The sequence below is a fragment of the Bubalus kerabau genome, chromosome 3 (genome assembly GCF_029407905.1).
Source record: "Bubalus kerabau isolate K-KA32 ecotype Philippines breed swamp buffalo chromosome 3, PCC_UOA_SB_1v2, whole genome shotgun sequence".
NCBI lineage: Eukaryota > Metazoa > Chordata > Mammalia > Artiodactyla > Bovidae > Bubalus > Bubalus kerabau.
Window position 1 is genome coordinate 79,608,578 of NC_073626.1, and position 22,972 is coordinate 79,631,549.

The 22,972-nt window shown below is 41.0% G+C and overlaps 1 protein-coding gene across 1 annotated transcript in view; it reads right to left on the reverse strand.

Moving 5' to 3' along the window:
* The window catches only part of MYO3B (myosin IIIB), a 559,309-nt gene that overhangs the window by 246,622 nt on the left and 289,715 nt on the right, over positions 1-22,972 (reverse strand). The window contains 5 exon segments of the mRNA XM_055572295.1: positions 1,983-2,185; positions 3,003-3,086; positions 5,809-5,913; positions 6,413-6,529; positions 7,496-7,592. Coding sequence (XP_055428270.1) covers positions 1,983-2,185; positions 3,003-3,086; positions 5,809-5,913; positions 6,413-6,529; positions 7,496-7,592 — 606 coding nt within the window.

The following is a 22,972-nucleotide window of genomic DNA, read 5'->3' on the forward strand; positions in this document are numbered from 1 at the left end:
TATGTTTTTCCTTAAGCTCTATACTAATGATTATATCGGAGAAGGCAATGGCACCCCACTCCAGTACTCTTGCCTGGAAAATCCCATGGATGGAGGAGCCTGTTAGGTGGCAGTCCATGGGGTCGCACAGAATCGGACACGACTGAGCGACTTCACTTTCATTTTTCACTTTCATGCATTGAAGAAGGAAATGGCAACCCACTCCAGTGTTCTTGCCTGGAGAATCCCAGGGACGGGGAAGCCTGGTGGGCTGCTGTCTATGGGGTTGCACAGAGTCGGACATGACTGAAGTGACTTAGCAGCAATGATTATATAAGAACAATGTATCTTGCTCAAGGACATGTTTCTCCTTCTTAACAAGAATCTTCTGACTAATCTTGTTATCTTAAGATGTATGTTGTGGGAGTGGGTCTGGTAAAAGTATATAAGGACTTGATAAGACTAGTGGGTCACTCTCTGTCCCCCTTCTGATGTCTATGTCAGAAGCTTTCTTTGTCCTTTTTCACTGTAATAAAACTTCTGCCACACAAAAGCTCTGCGTGATCAAGACTGGTCCCTGAAAGTGAAAGTGGCTCAGTCATGTCTGACTCTTTGTGACCCCATAGACTGTATAGTCCCTGGAATTGTCCAGGCCAGAATACTGGAGTGGGTAGCCTTTCCCTTCTCCAGGGGATCTTCCCAACCCAGGGATCAAACCCAGGTCTCCCACATTGTGGGCAGATTCTTTACCAGCTGAGCCACAAGGGAAGCCTGAGAATACTGGAGTGGGTAGCCTATCCCTTCTCCAGCAGATCTTCCCGACCCAGGAATCGAACCGGGATCTCCTGCATTGTAGGCAGATTCTTTATCAACTGAGCTGCTGCTGCTGCTGCTGCTGCTGCTAAGTTGCTTCAGTGGGTATCCGACTCTGTGTGACCCCATAGACAGCAGCCCACCAGGCTTCCCCATCCCTGGGATTCTCCAGGCAAGAACACTGGAGTGGGTTGCCATTTCCTTCTCCAATGCATGAAAGTGATAAGTGAAAGTGAAGTCGCTCAGTCGTGTCCGACTCTTTGCGACCCCATGGACTGCAGCCCACCAGGCTCCTCCGTCCATGGGATTTTCCAGGCAAGAGTACTGGAGTGGGTTGCCATTGCCTTCTCCAACCAACTGAACTACGAGGGCTAAATCTTCTTTGGAGATCATGAATCTGACATGGTTCTTCATAAGCTATCAGTGACATACCCAAGGTCACACAGTAAATGTCAGAAACAGCCTTGAACCAAGAACAGTCCATGCTATTGACCACTACTGCTATGCTGCTATTTTTTTTTTTTTTTTTTTTTTGCCGCACCATGCAGCTTGTGGGATCTCAGTTCCCCAACCAGGGATTGAACCCTCAGCAGTGAGAGCCAGAATCCTAACCACAAGACTGCCAGGCAAGTTCCTATACTGCTCTTCTTAAAACAAAATAACTTTTTCCTCTCTCAAACTAGAGGAAACTTAACATGTGGAATATTCTCAGTGCTTTTTTTTAATAGACAAGCTCAATTTTAAGGGAACTAGTAATTTATATTGGAGAATGCAATGGCAACCCACTTCAGTGTTCTTGCCTGGAGAATCCTAGGGACGGGGGAGCCTGGTGGGGTGCCGTCTATGGGGTCGCTCAGAGTCGGACACGACTGAAGTGACTTAGCAGCAGCAGTAATTTATAAAAGTAACTGCATATTGTTAAATTCTACCTGGTATAACCAACTCCAGGGAATGGGCATACCTATCCCAAAGTAATCCCATCCAGCCCTTTCTATTGTGCTTGTAAATGTCTTTAGGTTAGAAATCATCATGTATCCTTTCCTTAAATAGTTTCTTGCCTTTGGGGAGGCTGAGGGTAGGAATGGGGGCAGGGATACTAAGAACAAAGAGTGGAATGTAGCCATAAAAATTCCCAGAGCCTCCTGTCTACGCTGCAGCATAAAACCAGAGTGAGAAAATAGGGCACGTACGCTGCCTGTTTTATAACTCTGGATTTTTCAAGGAGATATTCAGAGATTCTTGCTCCCATCACAGCTCCAGTTGGTGTAAACATCATTTCCAGATATTTTCCAAAACGGCTGGAGTTGTCATTGATGGCAGTGCATGCATTTCCAAAGGCTTCCACCAGAGAGTTGACTTGCAGAATTTTTTCTCTCAAGGTCTGATTATCTGCCTGTGCCAAACAGAGAACAATCCAGTGGAGTCTCCAGAAACATTACTCCAGTAGAGCTGCCACACACCCCTCCCAGCCCGTAAAAATCACATTTATCTTTTTGGGAAAAAACTCCATTTGGGAAATTAGCATCAACCAGCAGCACTGTTTTCTCAGATAAGCATCTCCCCAGGTGCATAAGTATCAGATGAGGCTAGGTTAGGTCAGTTTTTACGACCAGCCACGCGTCTCTTAAAGTCCTTGACAGATAAAATGCCTAGAGTTTAGAAAGAATTTTAGAGAGATTCCATCACTTTTCTCAGTTATTCATTATAATATTCAATAAATCTCCTCTGTAAAAAAAATACTTAAATTTGTTCTTAGTCTCATAATACACTGCTTATAAGTAATTGCTAGGCTATTTTTACAGCCATATCTTCAATGTCCATTTTACCAAGCTAAAAATTTCTATTTCCCTCAACTTTTGCTCAAAGATTTCTACTTTCCAATCCTTTAATCACCTTAGTGACTCCCCCGATCCTGCTCCTGGTGCTTAACCACTTTTACTACTTAACGGCTAACTGTTTGTATTATACTGAGAACAAGAAAAATTAATTGCCACATCTAGTAAATTCATGCTGGCATTATTTTCTTCACTACATGAAAGGAGGAGGACATGCTGACATCTTACAAGGCCTAGCAATCAGGAGGCGAGCATAATAAGGATGGAATGTTTCTATGTACCCCCTAATAAAATCCAGTATTTCCATCATTTTAGAAATATGCAGTTACTCTGAAGGGACTTCAAGCCACAATACAGAAAGCAGGTCATCATTACCTTTCCCAAGAAAGTCAAATGCTGAACGATCAGGTGGGCACTTTCCGTCTTCCCAGAGCCACTTTCTCCACTGATGACAATGCACTGATACAAAAAATGAAGTGTCGGTGAAGAATTCATAGCACAGTAACCATCCTGTGTGTTCAGCTATGGTTTTCATATAACATCCACCACTGTTCACCTTAACTCTTCACTGAGCAATACATCTTAGGGATCTTTCCATTTCGGTACATTGAGAGCTTCTTTAACCTTTTTAGTCGTTTGTGGCTCCTTTGTACAGATGTACCATAGTCTATTTAACCAGTCAGAATGGATACTTGAGTTTTTCCCTATGTCACTACAAACAATACTGCAATGAACAGCCCTATGGATAGGTCATTATATTTATGCAGGTTCATTTGTAGAATAAATTCCCAGAAATGGGGTTGTTGGACCAAAACAATGGAACACATTCATAAGTTTGATAGATAATACCAAATTGCTTTCCTAAGGACTGTATGAAAGTGCCTATTCTCCTGCAGCATCACCAACTGGGTATGTTGGATTTCTGCTATTCTGATAGGCAAAACACTGTATCTCGGTAGAGTTTTAATTTGCATTTTTATTATGAGTGAGATTGGCCATCTTTTCATAAGTTTAATGTCATTCATATTTTCCTTTTTTGTGCCCAGTCTATATCCTTTGCCTTCTTTTAAAAATATTATTGGTCTTTCTATCAGTTTTTTCTAGGAGCTCTTTATGTATAAAGGAGATTAGTGGGTGTGGTATAATAAAAAACATATATTGGGTCTTTGTCTCTGGTTCCTGACTCTGAGCTCCTAAACTTTTGGAATGTCCCGAATGATAGAACTGGTGGAGCATCCTTTGTTATTCACAAACAAGTCCCTTTCAAGCAAATATAACTGCTAACCAAGTGGTTCAAGGTGGAGCCCAAGATAGCTTCAGGATGGGGGCTGATCACCAAAAAAGACCAAAAAAGATTTAGGGGGAGGGAACTTTCAGCCTTACCATTCCAGCTTCTGGGGAGGAGAAAAGGGCTACAGACTGACTGAGTCATAAAAACTCTTGAACAACGAGATTCAGAGAGCTTCCAGTATGAATATGTTGCAGGCCTGGGAGGGGCCTGTGCCTAGAAAATGCATAGAAGCTTTGCACCATTTTCTCCCCTATATCTTGCCCTAAGCATCTCTTCCATTTGGCTGTTGTGTCCTTTATAAAAACCCAGTAAACACAAGTATTTTTCTGAGTTCTGTGAGTCATTCTAGTGAATTATCAAACCTCAGGGGGATTGTGGGAATCCCTAAATTTGTAGTCAGCCAGGCAGAAGAGTGGGTAGCCTAGGCACCCCTTTCACAACTGGTGTTGAAGTACAGGTGGTCTTGTGGACCGAGCCCCGAACCTGTGAGGTCTGAGCTAAATAAATCTGGACAGCTAGTATCAGAATTGAATGGAACTGAATTGTTTGATATCTGGTTGGCATCAGGGAATTGCAGAACTGGCTAGTGTTGGCAGAGACACAATATTTGGTGTCAGAAGTGGTGTCAGAAAAAAGATAACACAGTGGGATAACTTTGTAACTTGAAAAACACATATATCTCCCTTCATTTACTCCTGTCTATGAATTCTGTGGACATTTCACAAATCTCTGGGAAAGGTAATAATTTGGAGAAGCCAAGTTTCTAACCCATAGTTAATCCATGTATCCCATTTTATAATTTGCACTATTAAAATTTCAAGTGTTCCTCAACAAATCCAAAACTGGATTTCACAGGTCTCAGGAAATATATACATTGTGCTTCTCTCATAAAAATTTCTCATGAAATTAGACTGTTTCTATTTCAAACAGAATAAACACACCAGGGAAAAAATACATATTACAAGTAAAGGAAGGGCCAAAGGTTGGATATGCCACCAATGTGAACTGGAGGTCCAGACAGTTAAAATTTATGGGTGAGCTTTGTGTTAATAGCATTGAGTTTAATTTTTGTGCAGTTTTTACCCAATTCATCACAATTTCTTAGCAGCTAAACAGTGCGGTATGTGACCATTATCAGCCTGTGTGCAGTATTTCATACAAAAAGGACTGGACCATGAACTTTCTGAAACCTTCCCAGCAAAGAACTTAATTTCTGTCATTCTCCGTCTTGTTTTTATTATAGTCATTACCATGTCATCAGTTTTGTGTTAGCTCTATGTTCTCATATTAGAATTATCTTATTATACTTTAGGGATTCCCTGATAGCTCAGTTGGAAAAGAACATGCCTGCAATGCAGGAGACCCCAGTTCAATACCTGGGTCAGGAAGATCTGCTGGAGAAGGGATAGGCTACCCACACCAGTATTCTTAGGCTTCCCTTGTGGCTCAGCTGGTAAAGAATCTGCCTGCAATGTGGGAGACCTGGGTTCGATCCTTGGGTTGGGAAAATCCCCTGGAAAATGGAAAGGCTACCTACTCCAGTATTCTGGCCTAGATAATTCCATGGACTCTATAGTCCATGGGGTGGCAAAGAGTTGGACACGACTAAGCGAATTTCACCTTCTATTATATTTTACCAGGGAAAATGAGTGTATTTGAGGAGGAGGTCTCACATTTCTTGAAAAGGGTTTCTACATTCACTTGTTGCTCTAGTTTATCACTACTCCTGTCCCACGGAGCTACTATTTCATTGCCTATTTCCTTGCCTATTTCCTTGAGTCAGTATCAGCAACCAGAATGGCAAGTTTTTAGGAAAACTCAAGAGCTGCAAAGGAGGACAGAAAACATCCTACTGTGGGACTTGGTGGGGAAGGACAGTTAAGTTCTTACCTGGTCTTTGCTGAAAGTAACCATGCATTGGTAAGCAGCATCTGCTGATGCAAATATGTGGGGGGGATTTGAGGCACGTTTCACTCCATGATACAGTCTGGAAAACTGAAAAACATTAATTTAAAGAACTCTTCTAATGTCCCAATACCCTTTGCCCATAAAACCAAAGCTGTGTCACTTTTCAGGGGAATTGTGGCATCAGAGAGGCTGTAGAGCAGAGTCTCTGGAGTCTACAGGCCTGACTTCAAATCCCAGTTCTTCACTTACTGGCTCCATAGCTTGTTCAAGGACACTAACTTAACTATGTGAAGTCTCCTCATCTGCCAAATAGGCTTACTAACAGTACCCATCATGCAGGGTCATGAGAAATATCCAAGGCAACCCAATGCCCGGTATACAGTAAACGCTAATTTAATGTTAGCTGTTATCGTTACATATTAACTTAAAAGTCACCCCCAAAATGTACGAATTTTGTTGCACTATTATTTTCAGTTTGGGGTATGTCCACCCATGGTATTTTATTCTCACTTTTTCTCCCTTTTCATTTTTCCTTGAGATTTCAAATTTCCTGTTAAGGAGCCACATGCTCAAAAACATTCCTTACCTGTGGAGAGTATATGCTTAGATTCTGGAAGGGGTTTAAGGCAATTAAGATATCTCCAACATATGTGTAAATAAGTAAGTCCACATAACGCTTCTGCAGCTGATGAATAATTGTATCCTAAGAAGAGGATAAATAGTACAGAGAGTAAGCATTATTTCTAGTCAAGGGAGAGATATTAAAAATAACAACAAGTGTATTCTTACAAGAATAATTTTCTCCAAAAGATTAAAATAGTCCATTTAAATCATACCCTATTGATTAGGACCCTAATGATCCTAAATGCAGATATTTGCCTTGAAAGAAGAAAAAAATTAGGAATATACTATTTAAAAGAATTCAGCCTATTTAGGACTTGCTAAAAAACACTAACATATCTGACAAGAGTTTTGTTATTATTAAAAAACTGTTTGACCCCATCCAAATGTTCTATTCAGAATTCGATTTAATAGGCCATTCCTATTAATAAAGTACAGATAAATTGTAACTTCATTTTTCAAAGCATTACACTTAAAATTTATGTGGTGGGAATGTAGAATTGAACACTTTTATAACACACTTTAGTGATTCATACATTGCATTTAAGGGTCCCCAGAGTTAGAAACAGCAGAAGCAGGCCCAATGCAATTAACAGCTCTATTAAACATGCATATTTTAAATGGGGATTATCACAATTTTCAAATTTGGAATTCAAGCTATATTAGCTTCACTATTTCCCTAAATGAAGCTCTTCTTTATGAAGAACAAACAACTGTCTTAATTTAAGGGTTAAATTGCACTGTTCTATAAACAGAAAATAATTTCAGCTGATATAAAAACATATTTTAAGCCTGGAATATAAAAGCCTTCAAGGAAAAACTCCAAATCCTTTTCTCTTCATCATTTAGGACATTTAGGGGACTATAAATGAACACAGCACAACACGGGATCATAGTCACAGCAGCCAAACATCCTTGAGTTTCATCCCAGGGCTATACAAACCAAGTCTCAAGTGACCTTAGGAGAACATGGTCTACAACAGAAAGATCAGACCAGTCGTGTGAAACAAATGTCCTTGGTAAAAATTGCCTATTAAATATTTAGTACCTCATCCAGGACCTCCATATTGACCAAGTCATCCTCAAGGCAGTATTTTTCAGCATCTTCCACATGATAGGGTCTTTTGGTGTGCATCCTTTCATGCCTAGAGTTTATCCAGAGAATATTAGTACTAAGGCAGTAAAAAATATATCAGAAACTAGGCCACAAGAACAAATCAGCCACTGTCTTATCACATAAAACGTTCAGAGACTTCAGAGAAGGGACAGGAAGAGCAAGCCTAGTCCAGGCCCCCAGCCCTCTCTCATCACTGCAGAAATTCCAGGGGAAAGGGGTGCTCCAGCATTCAAGCCTTCTGCTGCGGTGAGGAGCACTGCCAAATGGGCCCATAAAATACTCATATCTGCTTTTCTTAAATGCCAACCACAGTACTTCCTCACATTATTTTCTGTTCAGCATCAGACACATAATTCTCATTAAGGTACTTCCCTTGAGGTCCCCTCTTGCTTCCACCAGCACCACTCCCCATTTTCTGGGGAATTTTTAAAGCTACAGAAAACTTTAGAGAATAATATAGCAAACACCAATGAATCAAGAAACGCTCATATTTTATCTTGTTTGTTTTAAATCCCTTTGTGACCCACTCCACTTTCCTCAGTTCAGTTCAGTCGCTCAGCCGTGTCCGACTCTTTGCGACATGCCAGGCCTCCCTGTCCATCACCATCTCCCGGAATTCACTCAAACTCATGTCCATCGAGTAGGTGATGCCATCCAGCCATCTCATCCTCTGTTGTCCCCTTCTCCTCCTGCCCCCAATCCCTCCCAGCGTCAGAGTCTTTTTCAACGAATCAACTCTTCGCATGACGTGGCCAAAGTATTGGAGTTTCAGCTTTAGCATCATTCCTTCCAAAGAACACCCAGGGCTGATCTCCTTTAGAATGGACTGGTTGGATCTCCTAGCAGTCCAAGGGACCCTCAAGAGTCTTCTCCAACACCACAGTTCAAAAGCATCAATTCTTCGGCATTCAGCTTTCTTCACAGTCCAACTCTCACATCCATACATGACCACAGGAAAAACCATAGCCTTTACTAAACGGACTTTTGTTGGCAAAGTAATCTCTCTGCTCTTGAATATGCTATCTAGGTTGGTCATAACTTTTCTTCCAAGGAGTAAGCGTCTTTTAATTTCATGGCTGTAATCACCATCTGCAGTGATTTTGGAGCCCAAAAAGATAAAGTCTGACACTGTTTCCACTGTTTCCCCATCCATTTCCCATGAAGTGATGGGACCAGATGCCATGATCTTTGTTTTCTGAATGTTGAGCTTTAACCCAACTTTTTCACTCTCCTCTTTCACTTTCATCAAGAGGCTTTTGAGTTCCTCTTCACTTTCTGCCATAAGGGTGGTGTCATCTGTATATCTGAGGTTATTGATGTTTCTCCCGGCAATCTTGATTCCAGCTTGTCCTTCTTCCACCCAGTGTTTCTCATGATGTACTCTACATAGAAGTTAAATAAGCAGGGTGACAATATACAGCCTTGACGTACTGCTTTTCCTATTTGGAACCAGTCTGTTGTTCCATGTCCAGTTCGAACTGTTGCTTCCTGACCTGCATATAGGTTTCTCAAAAGGCAGGTCAGGTGGCCTGGTATTCCCATCTCTTTCAGAAGTTTCCACAGTTTATTGTGATCCACACAGTCAAAGGCTTTGGCATAGTCAATAAAGCAGAAATAGATGTTTTTCTAGAACTCTCTTGCTTTTCGATGATCCAATAGATGTTGGCAATTTGATCTCTGGTTCCTCTGCCTTTTCTAAAACCAGCTTGAACATCTGGAAGTTCATGGTTCACGTATTGCTGAAGCTTAGCTTGGAGAATTTTGAGCATTACTTGACTAGCGTGTGAGATGAATGCAATTGTGCAGTAGTTTGAGCATTCTTTGGGATTGCCTTTCTTTGGGATTGGAATGAAAACTGACCTTTTCCAGTCCTGTGGCCACTGCTGAGTTTTCCCAATTTGCTGGCATATTGAGTACAGCACTTTCATAGCACCATCTTTCAGGATTTGAAATAGCTCAACTGGAATTCCATCACCTCCACTAGCTTTGTTCGTAGTGATGCTTCCTAAGGCCCACTTGACTTCACATTCCAGGATGTCTGGCTCTAGGTGAGTGATCACACCATTGTGATTATCTGAGTCGTGAAGATCTTTTTTGTACAGTTCTGTGTATTCTTGCCACCTCTTCTTAATATCTTCTGCTTCTGTTAGGTCCATACATTTCTGTTCTTTATCAAGCCCAGCTTTGCATGAAATGTTCCCTTGGTATCTCTAATTTTCTTGAAGAGATCTCTAGTCTTTCCCATTCTGTTGTTTTCCTCTATTTCTTTGCATTGATCGCTGAGGAAGGCTTTCTTATCTCTTCTTGCTAGTCTTTGGAACTCTGCATTCAGATGCTTATATCTTTCCTTTTCTCCTTTGCTTTTCGCTTCTCTTCTTTTCACAGCTATTTGTAAGGCCTCCCCAGACAGCCATTTTGCTTTTTTGCATTTCTTTTCAATGGGGATGGTCTTGATCCCTGTCTCCTGTACAATGTCACGAACCTCCGTCCATAGTTCATCAGGTATTCTATCTATCAGATCTAGTCCCTTAAATCTATTTCTCACTTCCACTGTATAAACATAAGGGATTTAATTTAGGTCCTACATGAATGGTTTAGTGGTTTTCCCTACTTTCTTCAATTTAAGTCTGAATTTGGCAATAAGGAGCTCCTGATCTGAGCCACAGTCAGCTCCTGGTCTTGTTTTTGCTGACTGTATAGAGCTTCTCCATCTTTGGCTGCAAAGAATATAATCAATCTGATTTCGGTGTTGACCATCTGGTGATGTCCATGTGTAGAATCTTCTCTTGTGTTGTTGGAAGAGGGTGTTTGCTATGACCAGCGCATTCTCTTGGCAAAATTCTATTAGCCTTAGCCCTGCTTCATTCTGTACTCCAAGGCCAAATTTGCCTGTTACTCCAGGTGTTTCTTGACTTCCTACTTTTGCATTCCAGTCCCCTATAATGAAAAGGACATTTTTTTGGGGTGTTAGTTCTAAAAGGTCTTGTAGATCTTCATAGAACTGTTCAACTTCAGCTTCTTCAGCGTTACTGGTTGGGGCATAGATTTGGATTGCTGTGATATTGAATGGTTTGCCTTGGAAATGAACAGAGATCATTCTGTAGTTTTTGAGATTGCATCCAAGTACTGCATTTTGGACTCTCTTGTTGGCCATGATGGCTATTCCATTTCTTCTGAGGGATTCCTGTCCACAGTAGTAGATATAATGGTCATCTGAGTTAAATTCACCCATTCCAGTCCATTTTAGTTCACTGATTCCTAGAATGTTGACGTTCACTCTTGCCATCTCCTGTTTGACCACTTCCAATTTGCCTTGATTCATGGACCTGACATTCCAGGTTCGTACGCAATATTGCTCTTTACAGCATTGGACTTTGCTTCTATCACCAGTCACATCCACAGCTGGGTATTGTTTTTGCTTTGGCTCCATCCCTTCATTCTTTCTGGAGTTATTTCTCCACTGATCTCCAGTAGCATATTGGGCACCTACTGACCTGGGGAGTTCCTCTTTCAGTATCCTATCATTTTGCCTTTTCATAGTGTTCATGGGGTTCTCAAGGCAAGAATACTGAAGTGGTTTGCCATTCCCTTCTCCAGTGGACCACATTCTGTCAGACCTCTCCACCATGCCCACCCGTCTTGGGTGGCCCCACAGGGCATGGCTTAGTTTCATTGAGTTAGACAAAACTGTGGTCCTAGTGTGATTAGATTGACTAGTTTTCCGTGAGTATGGTTTCAGTGTGTCTGCCCTCTGATGCCCTCTGTACCAATTTCTTTACCCAGTCTTATATTGATCCGCATTTAGGCTGATTCCACCTTTTTACTATTACAAACAAAACAGCACTCAGTATCTTTATCTGCATCCCCTTGCATATATTTGTGAGATTTTCTCTAGGGGCTGTTGCTCCCCAGGCATTTAAAAACTTCCTGCCTATTAAATTAGAAGTTACTTCCTGATCCCTATTATTGATAGATTTGAAGAAGGAATATTTTAAGCAGGTATTAGTCATCTCTAGTATTAGAACCAATTTTGCTGCTAATTCACATAAAGCTCCAAAGTGGATGAAACTTAATTTTACTTAATAAAATAAAATTTATAACCTAAGCATTTAAAAATTGTTATTAAACAGAACAGTTTATTCATCTCTATTCTATCATATTAGTGATATGAAAGAAAAATAGGTTTGGAAAACAGCTTTTTATAAAAACTCAGAGCTGCTTCTATCTAGCCACTTCGCTAAATAAAAAAGCAAGAAGGTCCATATTTCTGGCCAAATCCTCTTCACATAAAACCCAATCAGTTTTTTTCCCTTAAAGTTCATCATAAAACCAAATACTGTAACATATTTTTAGTAAACTAATTAAATTCTCATCATATTAAATTCAGCTAGTTTATCTCCTTCCTAAACTTATAGCTTGCAATCATATGAAATAGGTTATGTTAGAGTTTATTTCAAGCATCTTTTAACAAAGAAAGTCAGGAATTTAATAACAAAGAAAGTCAGCCCTGGTTCCAGAATAAGGACTCTCCATTCTCTCCCTGTACTGAATGCAAGTAAATATGTTAAACACAATGCATGGTATTCTCAGAGGTACGTGGTAACAGGCTGACTGAGGGAATCAGAATTCAAAATACCATTGAATAAAATGGCAAGTTTCCTAGGAATTTTTTTTGTTCCAGTAACTCCTGACCTGAACTTGAAGTCAGCCTGATCTGCATACAGGGATGTCAATCTTCACACTGTGTGGCATTTTTATAACCAACTAAAAGTGGAAGCACTGACAAACCTCAGTTGCAGTATCACAAATAAATAAAGTCTACTATAAAGTCCTCACTTTAACTATGAACATGTACAACGCAATATTGAAGGACTGAAACTATTATCTTCTGAACTCGTAGAATTAATCTATATACCAATCTATCTGTCTCACAGATTTAACCTCCAGGAATTATGCAGATGCTATCTGCAAACATGAGCTTGATTCTCATAAAATCTCCAGTAATATTTTATAAACAAGAAAAAACTTTTAAAAGGTTTAACCTGCTGCCATCAGCCATGTATGACCTTTTCTCATGTGTATAAGCAATTAACTTCCCTAGAATTATTTGCTCCCAAAATTGAAACTAGCAATCTAGAAGTTGATGTAGATATAAGGTATTTCCACTCTGATAAAGGCCAGTTCATTTTCTCAACCAGGGGAAAAAAATATGCCAGCCCTATCTCTATCTTCCTCAACTAGTGTTCCTCTGAAACTGCTACCTGCTTCATTTTCCTGCTTTGGATATTGGAAAGGTTTGGAGAGAATAAAGAGAAAAAATTATTTACTCCAATTTTTATATTTTAAAATTGACATTACCCTAGATTACATGTTTATTCAAAGTGTTACACGGTTTTATATTTATGCATTTTTAGTTGAAATTATTCAAAATAAATTTGGTTTCATTTTTTTACAGTTTTCTTGAGTTAAATAATTTGTTGTCACTGGTTAACAGATGACACCACCCTTATGGCAGAAAACAAAGAAAACTAAAGAGCCTCTAGATGAAAGTGAAAGATGAGAGTGAAAAAGTTGGCTTAAAACTCAACATTCAGAAAACTAAGATCATGGCATCCGGTCCCATAACTTCACGGCAAACAGATGGGAAAATGGTGGAAACAGAGACAGACTATTTTTGGGGGCTCCAAAATGACTGCAGATGGTGACTGCAGCCATGAAATTAAAAGATGCTTGCTCCTTGGAAGAAAAGCTATGACCAACCTAGACAGCATACTAAAAAGCAGAGACATTACTTTGCCAACAAAGGTCTGTCTAGTCAAAGCCATGGTTTTTCCAGTAGTCATGTATGGATGTGAGAGTTGGACTATAAAGAAAGCTCAGTGCTGAAGAATTGATGCTTTTGAACTGTGGTGTTGGAGAAGACTCTTGAGAGTCCCTTGCACTGCAAGGAGATCCAACCAGTCAATCCTAAAGGAAATCAATCCTGGATATTCATTGGAAGGACTGATGCTGAAGCTGAAACTCCAATACTTTGGCCATCTGAAGCATAGAACTGACTCATTTGAAAAGACCCTGATGCTGGGAAAGATTGAAGGTGGGAGGAGGAGACTACAGAGGATGAGATAGCTGGATGGCATCACTGACTCAATGGACATGAGTTTGAATAAACTCCAGGAGTTGGCAATGGACAGGGAAGCCTGGCGTGCTGCAGTCCATGGGGTCACAAAGAGTCGGACACAACTGAGCAACCGAACTGAACTGTCAACTTAAAATTTCCTTTAAATTCACATGCTCCACCTAGTGCCTTACTTGAGAATAGCATCTATTATCAGTTGTTGAACACTTCCTTATTTAATGTGAACATTACAGATTTCCAACTGTATCCAACTCTGGATCTAGTATTCCAAAGCTTAGAGGGATGGAGAGATAGATAAATGGTGGATTAAGTAAACAAAGGGCTTCCCTGGTGGCTCAGACGGTAAAGCATCTGCCTGCAATGCAGGAGGCCTGGGTTCAATCCCTGGGTCGGGAAGATCCCCTGGAGAAGGAAATGGCAACCCACTCCAGTACTTTTGCCTGGAAAATTCCACAGATGGAGGAGACTGGTAGGCCACAGTCCATGGGATTGCAAAGAGTCAAACACGACTGAGCAACTTCACTAAAATAAGCAAAAAGTATTCTATTAAACTAAGAGTTATGGTAAGGAATTACAGTTTTGATGATTTAGAAGACATTTTCAAAATTCAGTTTTTTGCCAGATTTTCTATTAGTTTTTATGAAGCCCTAAGCACATTGTCTGCCACGCCTGGATTTCCAGATAAATGGAGTTTGGGGGTTAAAGCTTACAGAAGATGAGACTCAAAGATCTGGTTTAGGCTGGTTCTCAGAGTTTGGGTTTCATGTGGTAGTGGGGGAGGTAGTGGTGAGTAGGGTTGACCTAAGGATTCAGGGTTCAAGAAAAGAGGAAACTGGTATCTGAGTCCCCAACTCAAGTAAGGTGGGAATGAGTGAAAGTCTGAAACATCAAGTCTAAGGAAATAATCACTGAATCTGAAGACTGGGTGAGACAGAGCCAGAGGTGGAGCCTAGGAGCTCCTCTAAAACAAGAGTGGGCACAGATGGAACACAGGATGGAGGGATTTTTTGGAATGCCTTGCTGCTGCTGCTGCTGCTAAGTCGCTTCAGCCGTGTCCGACTCTGTGCGACCCCATAGACGGCAGCCCACCAGGCTCCCCCGTCCCTGGGATTCTTCAGGCAAGAACACTGGAGTGGGTTGCCATTTCCTTCTCCAGTGCATGAAAGTGAAAAGTGAAAGTGAAGTCGCTCAGTCGTGTCCGACTCCTCGCGACCCCATGGACTGCAGCCCACCAGGCTCCTCCGTCCATGGGATTTTCCAGGCAAGAGTACTGGAGTGGGGTGCCACTGGAATGCCTTAGGTCCAGTTTATGAGGAGGAAAGGAGCTGTAAAGCTGTAGAGGGTATGAAGCTGACTCAGAAACTGAGAGAATAAACCCTGGAGTGCCGCTGCCATCACTATAGCTTAATCTCTGTATCTGTATTAGGTTAAAACCATTTCTGTGAGTTCTTTTTAATATCTCATCACTGACCTGTGGACTTCTTTATTTGAGCTGTTGGCCCTATGAATAATATTGATCATATAAGAGATATTATGTCCCAAAGTGACTATTTAAACCCTTAGCCTGTTCCTGTCCATCAGATCTGCCTGTGGAAGCAGTAACTTCAATGTAGGTAGGTCTAACAGGGCAGCAAGAGCTTCACGTAGGTGTGGCAGGATACATTCTTCCCTCCACCCCGACTATGTAAAAGAACAAAGAGATAAAAGGAAGGCCTCTAAACTATAACTGAAGAGTAGGAAGGAAACAAAATCTTTTAGGCCTAATAATGACAAGGGAATGTGCTAATTAGAGGCTAAACTCTGCAGTGAAAAATGCCTGATTGTCTTTTAGACAGCTGCCCTGCGACAGGAGGACCACTGGGAAGGCCACCTCTACCTCCACCCCTCCACACTTAGGATCAGAGCCCTACCCTCCACCCGAGAGAGGAGCCAGTAGAAGCGAAAAATGACTAACCCACTTATCAGATTCCAGATAAGTAAGTAAAATCTGTTGGGCATGGAGAAGAAAATGAGTAAGGGAGAGGCTTGGACTCACAGGTTGTGGTCCTCAAGAGTCTAAGACAAAGATTCTGTGGCTATATACAAAGCTTAGAGACATGCTGACAATTTGGATACTTTTAGAGAAACCTTTCCTTTATCATCACATTCAGTGGCTCTCATATAGTAAGGAAAATGTTACTCAAAGTGGGGATAGAGTACTATTACTCCAACAAAGACTGATGTTGAATATTTCTTCCAAGTCATTATTTTCATTTCAGTATATCTCCTGATAACAGGACAGATGAAAGAAACTTTTGACTATAATTATTTAATCATGGACCTAGCATGAGAAAAATAATGGCAGACCATCTAGGTGTACCATTATTTTTTGGTACACCTGGAGGGCATGGTAACCCACTCCAGTATTCTTGCCTGGAGAATCCCCACAGAGAGAGGAACCTGGCGGGCTACAGTCCATGGGGTCACAAAGAGTCGAAAACGACTGAGTGACTAAGCACATCTAGGTGTAACTTCATCCTGTTGTTTAGTTGCTAACTTGTGTCTGACTCTTTCGTGACTCAACAGGAAACAGGAGATGGCAAGAGTGAGCATCGATATTTTAGAAATTGGTGAACTAAAATGTACCGGAATGGATGAATTTAACTCAGATGACCATTATATCTACTACTGTGGGCAAGAATCCCTTAGAGGAAATGGAGTAGCTATCATAGTAAAAAAAAAAAAAAAAAAGAGTCTGATGCAGTACTTGGGTGCAATCTCAAAAACAACAGAATGATCTCTGTTTGTTTCCAAGGCAAATCATTCAATATCACAGTAATCCAAGTCTATGCTCCAACCAGTAATGATGAAGAAGCTGAAGTTGAACAGTTCTATGAAGACTGACAATCTAGAACTAACCCAAAAGAGATGTCTTTATCATTATAGGGGACTGGAATGCAAAAGTAGGAAGTCAATAGACAGCTGGAGTAATGGGCAAATTTGGCCTTGGAGTACAGAATGAAGCAGGGCAAAGGCTAATAGAGTTTTGCCAAGAGAAAGCACTCGTCATAGCAAATACCCTCTTCCAAAAACACAAGAGAAGACTCCCATACATGGACATCACCAAATGGTCAATACCAAAATCAGATTGACTGTATTCTTTACAGCCAAAGATGGAGAAGTCCTATACAGGCAGCAAAAACAAGACCAGGAGCTGACTATAGCACAGACCATGAGTTCCGTATTGCCAAATTCAGACTTAAATGGAAGAAAGTAGGGAAAACCACTAGATCATTCAGGTATGACCTAAATCAAATCCCTTACGATTATACAGTGGAAGTGACAAATAGATTCAAGGGATTAGATCTGATAGACAGAGTGCCTGAAGAAATATGAACAGAGGTTCATGACATTGTACAGGAGGCAGGGATCAAGACCATCCCCAAGAAAAAGAAATGCAAAATGGTAAAATGATTGTCTGAGGAGGCCTTACAAATAGCTGTGAATAGAAGTAAAAGGCAAAGGAGAAAAGGAAAGATATACCCACTTGAATGCAGAGTTCCAAAGAATAGCAAGGAGAGATAAGAAAACCTTCCTCAGCAATCAATGCAAAGAAATAGAGGAAAACAATAGAATGGGAAAGTCTAGAGATCTCTTCAAGAAAATTAGAGATACCAAGGGAACATTTCACATAAAGAGGGCACAATAAAGGACAGAAATGGTATGGACCTAACAGAAGCAGAAGATATTAAGAAGAGGTGGCAAGAATACACAGAAGAACTGTACAAAAAAGATCTTCACGACCAAGATAATCACAATGGTGTGATCACCAACCTAGAGTCAGACATCCTGGAATGTGAAGTCAAGTGGGTCTTAGGAAGCATCACCACAAACAAAGTTAGTGGAGGTGATGGAATTCCAGTTGAGCTATTTCAAATCCTGAAAGATGATGCTGTGAAAGTGCTGTACTCAATATGCCAGCAAATTTGGAAAACTCGGCAGTGGCCACAGGACTGGAAAAGGTCAGTTTTCATTCCAATCCCAAAGAAAGGCAATGCCAAAGAATGCCCAAACTACCACACAATTGCATTCATCTCACACACTAGTAAAGTAATGCTCAAAATTCTCTAAGTCAGGCTTCAACAGTATGTGAACTGTGAACTTCCAGATGTTCAAGCTGGATTTAGAAAAGGCAGAGGAACCAAAGATCAAATTGCCAACATCCGCTGGATCAGGGAAAAAGCAAGAGAGTTCCAGAAAAACATCTACTTCTGCTTTATTGACAATGCCAAAGCCTTTGATTGTGAAGAGCACAACAAACTCTGGAAAATTCTGAAAGAGATGGGAATACCAGACCACCTGACCTGCCTCTTGAGAAACCTGTATGCAGGTCAGGAAGCAACAGTTAGAACTGGACATGGAACAACAGACTGGTTCCAAATAGGAAAAGCAGTACGTCAAGGCTGTATATTGTCACCCTGCTTATTTAACTTATATGCAGGGTACATCATGAGAAACACTGGGCTGGAGGAATCACAAGCTGGAATCAAGATTGCCAGGAGAAATATCAATAACGTCAGATATGCAGATGACACCACCCTTATGGCAGAAAGTGCAGAAGAACTAAGAGTCTCTTAATGAAAGTGAAAGACGAGAGTGAAAAAGTTGGCTTAAAACTGAACATTCAGAAAACTAAGATCATGGTATCTAATCCCATCACTTCATGGCAAATAGATGGGGAAACAGTGGAAACAGTGAGAGAATTTATTTTGGCTGAAGGAGATCAGCCCTGGGATTTCTTTGGAAGGAATGATGCTAAAGCTGAAACTCCAATCCTTTGGCCACCTGATGGGAAGAACTGACTCATTTGAAAAGACCCTGATGCTAGGAAAGATTAAAGGCAGGAGGAGAATAGGATGACAGAGAATGGGATAGCTGAATGGCATCACCGACTCAATGGACATGAGTTTGAATAAACTCCAGGAGTTGGTGATGAACAGGGAGGCCTGGCATGTGGCAGTCCACGGGATAGCAAAGAGTTGGACATGACTGAGCAAGTGAACTGAGCTAAACTGGACTACAGCCCACCATGATCCTCTGTCCACCTGATTTCCCAGGCAAGAGTACTGGAGTGGGTTGTCATTTCCTTCTCCAGGGGATATTCCTAGCCCAGGGATGGAACCTGAGTCTCCTGCCTAGCAGGCAGATTCTTTATCACTGAGTCATCTGGGAAGCCTAATACCATCCTACTGAGAGCCAAATATGAATGAAGTTACCACCTAGATAACTTTAAGTACATTAGTCTATCTTGATCTGAAATTTAAGCTTATATGTATCAAATAAACATTATAATACAAAGATTAAAAAATACAAGAATTAGTTGGGTGGAAATCTCTAAAGTATCACCCCATTTTTTCATTTAAACATAGTTTTGACCATAATTCCAATAAATCAGCATCTTATCGATTATATTAAATTAATTTGACATAGCTACCTTCTCCAGGCAGTAAGAATCAGTGACAGCTGCAGAAAATTAAACATCAATTCACTTAGTTATAGACAGACAGATAGAGACAGATACACTGTTCAGTTATGTCCGACTCTTTGCGACCCCATGGACTGCAGCATGGCAGGCTTCCCTGTCCTTCACCATCTCCCAAAGCTTGCTCAAACTCATGTCCATTGAGTTGGTGATGCCATCCAACCATCTCATCCTCCTTCCCCTCCTGCCTTCAATCTTTTCCACCATCAGGGTCTTTTCTAATAAGCTGGCTCTTCAAGTCAGGTGGAAAAGTATTGGAGCTTCAGCATCAGTCCTTCCAATGAATATTCAGGACTGATTTCCTTTAGGATTGACTTGTTTGATCTCCTTGCAGTCCAAGGGAGTCTCAAGAGTCACAGTTCAAAAGCATCAATTCTTTGGCGCTCAGCCTTCTTTATGGTATGGATTTGTTTCTTGTCCGTTAGGAAAATCCTTAACCTTCTATATGTCAATCATCTTCAGCACTTGATGAAGTAAACATTCAAAATTCGTCATTTACACAGGACTCCAAGAAACCAACAGTGTGTGTGTGTGTGTGTGTGTATCGGGGCATTACATGTTTACAGGTAATAAAGGAAACAAGTGAGCAAGACTTACTGGAAAAAGCTCAGCAGTTAAGCAGTGAAGTAAATATCTGTTTTTAAAGGTCATTGCTGCTGTTTGAAAAGAAATCAGAAAAGCTGAGGTCATTGTTTTAATCATTGTTTTAAAGCCTTAGGCAAATTGCAAGAGTATAATCAAAATCCATTAAACAGAGCAGGAAACAACCAGCAACTTAATTGCTGTACCAAGTAATACTTGGTAGTAGACCCTTGGCATTTGAGGGTTTAACATTTGTGGTTTCAGCTAATCCCAAACCACCCACTGGGGAAGGAACAACATGCTGGATTTTGCAATTTTCCTGAGGCCAGAAGCTGAATCCACAATGGGAGGTTGGGAGGTGGGAGAGGGTCAGGTCACAGCACAGCCAACCATTGCTTTCCCTGCCTCCACTGCCACTGTAGACAGTGGTTTTTACTCTTCTCCCACTAACCCTTGTGAAGTGTTTTTTTTAAAATTCATATCTTCTCTAACTTTGATAGTGATAGGATACACCAGATGATATTGATGAATTCAGGGATTTCCAAAAGTGATTCAGGGAAAAAGTCCTTTTGAAAGTCAAAGAAATGGGAGCTGATATAAAGGAAATGGCCAAATTGTTTCACAGTATCCCTGACAGGTTAAGCAAAAATGTAGCTCTAAACTGTTGTTCATGGAATATCAGGGTTATTTAACCTCCTTTAAGAGAGAGTCAGCTTTGGGTACATAACCTCTCTACTGTTCCTGAATTCAACATATGCTACAGCAAAATTATAAATTACTGGAAAAACTTAAATTCCAACAGTTTCACTCATTTAATCAGCATCATGAATTGGTATCAAATCTCAGATAGTACAACATAATGTGAAAAAGGAATGGATCAGTCTAGCTGTCCCCCCAAACTGTACCATTCAGAAGAAAATGTTTAGACCAGGAGACAGCACCTGGGACCTCACCATTTAAGCCCTTTTCTTATTCTGTGAATGAAAAATACTGCCTGCCTTATCAGTGAACAAAGGATGTTGCAGCCATCAAGCCATCAGATTACAACCTCACTGATGGTGAGCTCTGAGGGAATTCAGGATGGAAACTGGATGCCTGATGCCCACCATTTAGCAGTCAACTGCTCCAGCCACCCTGAATGGTGCACCCCGAGGAGACACAGGATGGGAAAGCACAGGATGCTGGCCCCAGATAGCTAAGGTGCATATCAAAGGAATGATTCCAGGGAGCCCACAATCTTGTATCTTCCCATACACAGAGAGGCACTAAATTCCTTAACTTGAGATATCTGGTTTTCTTTAATTAACTGCAATCTTTGGATGTTCTGACCATTTGGTCTTCGTTGCAAAAAAAAAAAAAGAAAAAAACTTCTACGTATCCTGGATCCCCACCTTGCCTCTTTGGAGCAGTTCCCCAGAGTTATCTGAGATGTTGTATCCCAGGCTTAAGTCCTCAGTTGTGTCCACCAAGTAAAGCATAACTCTCAATTTTTAGGTTGTACATTTTTTTTCAGTTGACAATATATAGTACAGCTTCTGCTCTATTGTGAATAAGCCCCCCATGATTCCTAACCTCACTCCTGAATACTCATATATTTCCTCATCACAGCTGAAATGGACCATTTCCCCGTAACATTCCTGTTCGCCCCTCCCCCACTTTCCATCCACTTACAGTGAGGGAATAGGGGAAAGGCGCTTCCTCCTTGCTGCCCTCTGCCTTTTCCCATCCATTGTTCTCCCTGACCAGTCTCTCTCCTTGAAAAAGTTCACATCACACTCTTAAGTCATCTTCTCCAGCACTTGGCCTCCATTTGCCTTTCTCTCTCACTCCTTCTCCTGATACCAGGCTTTGGTTTTCCCATACCCTACCAATCACTCCTTGTTCTACTCTTTCCCCCCTTCTCACTATTGCACTTGACTAGTCTTTTGCAGACCTGCCCCCCTTCTAGGTATTAAATACATTGTTCTTGTCTTGATTTGAATTTTAGAAATTCGGAAGTCAACACTTTCTTATCACTGAGACAAGAGCTGGGACTTTATTTTGGGGGACTCCAAAATCACTGCAGATGGTGACTGCAGCCTTGAAATTAAAAGATGCTTGCTATTTGGAAGAAAAGTTATGACCAACCTAGACCACTTATTAAAAAGCAGAGACATTACTTTGCCAACAAAGGTCTGTCTAGTCAAAGTTTTTCCAGTATTCACGTATGGGTATGAGAGTTGGACTATAAAGAAAGCTGAGTGATGAAGAACCAATGTTTTGAACTGCTTTTTGAACTGCTTTTTGAACTGTTGGAGAAGACTCTTGAGAGTCCCTTGGACAGCAAAGAAATCCAGCCAGTCTGTCCTAAGGAAATCAGACCTGAATATTAATTGGAAGGACCAATGCTGAAGCTGAAACTCCAATACTTTGGCCACTTGAAGCATAGAACTGACTCATTTGAAAAGACCCTGATGCTGGGAAAGATTGAAGGCAGGAGGAGAAGGGGATGACAGAGGATGAGATGGTTGGATGGTATCACCAACTCAATGGACATGAGTTTGAGTAAACTCCGGGAGTTGGTGATGGTCAGGGAGGCCTGGCGTGCTGCAGTCCATGGGATCGCAAAGAGTCAGACACGACTGAGTGGCCAAACTGAACCAATCACTTTGTTAATTCTTTTCACATTGTGATTTCAAGAGTCTTCTTTGTTGATTCTTTAAAAATTTTTATTTCTCCTCTACTGAAGCTGTCCACAATTGTGCGGTGACTAGTTCCCAGTAATCTCTCAAAGGTTCCTGAGAACTCAGTTCTACAATCTCTTTTCTCACCATCCTTTCACTGCATCTGTTCTTTGTCTTCATTGTAACTGCCAGTCCCCTGACCCAGACGCATGTTCAAATTCAATAAACCCCTCTGGCTTCACTTTTCTTCCACACTCCCAAAAGGCCTCGGGGATACACTCCTACTCAGATTCTTTTGTCCCCATGTCCACCCATAATGATCATCCGACCCAGTCTCCAACCTGAAGAAGACCACAGTATCTGCTTTGTCTCCTCCTGCTCCTGTGGCTAAGAATTGCGAGAGATGATAGATGGAAAAGGTGACAGTGTTAATGGTACAATTTTACAGAGGTTCTAATGCCAAATGGTCTCCTGAATGTTCTGCATGCATTATCTTAAACACTGAT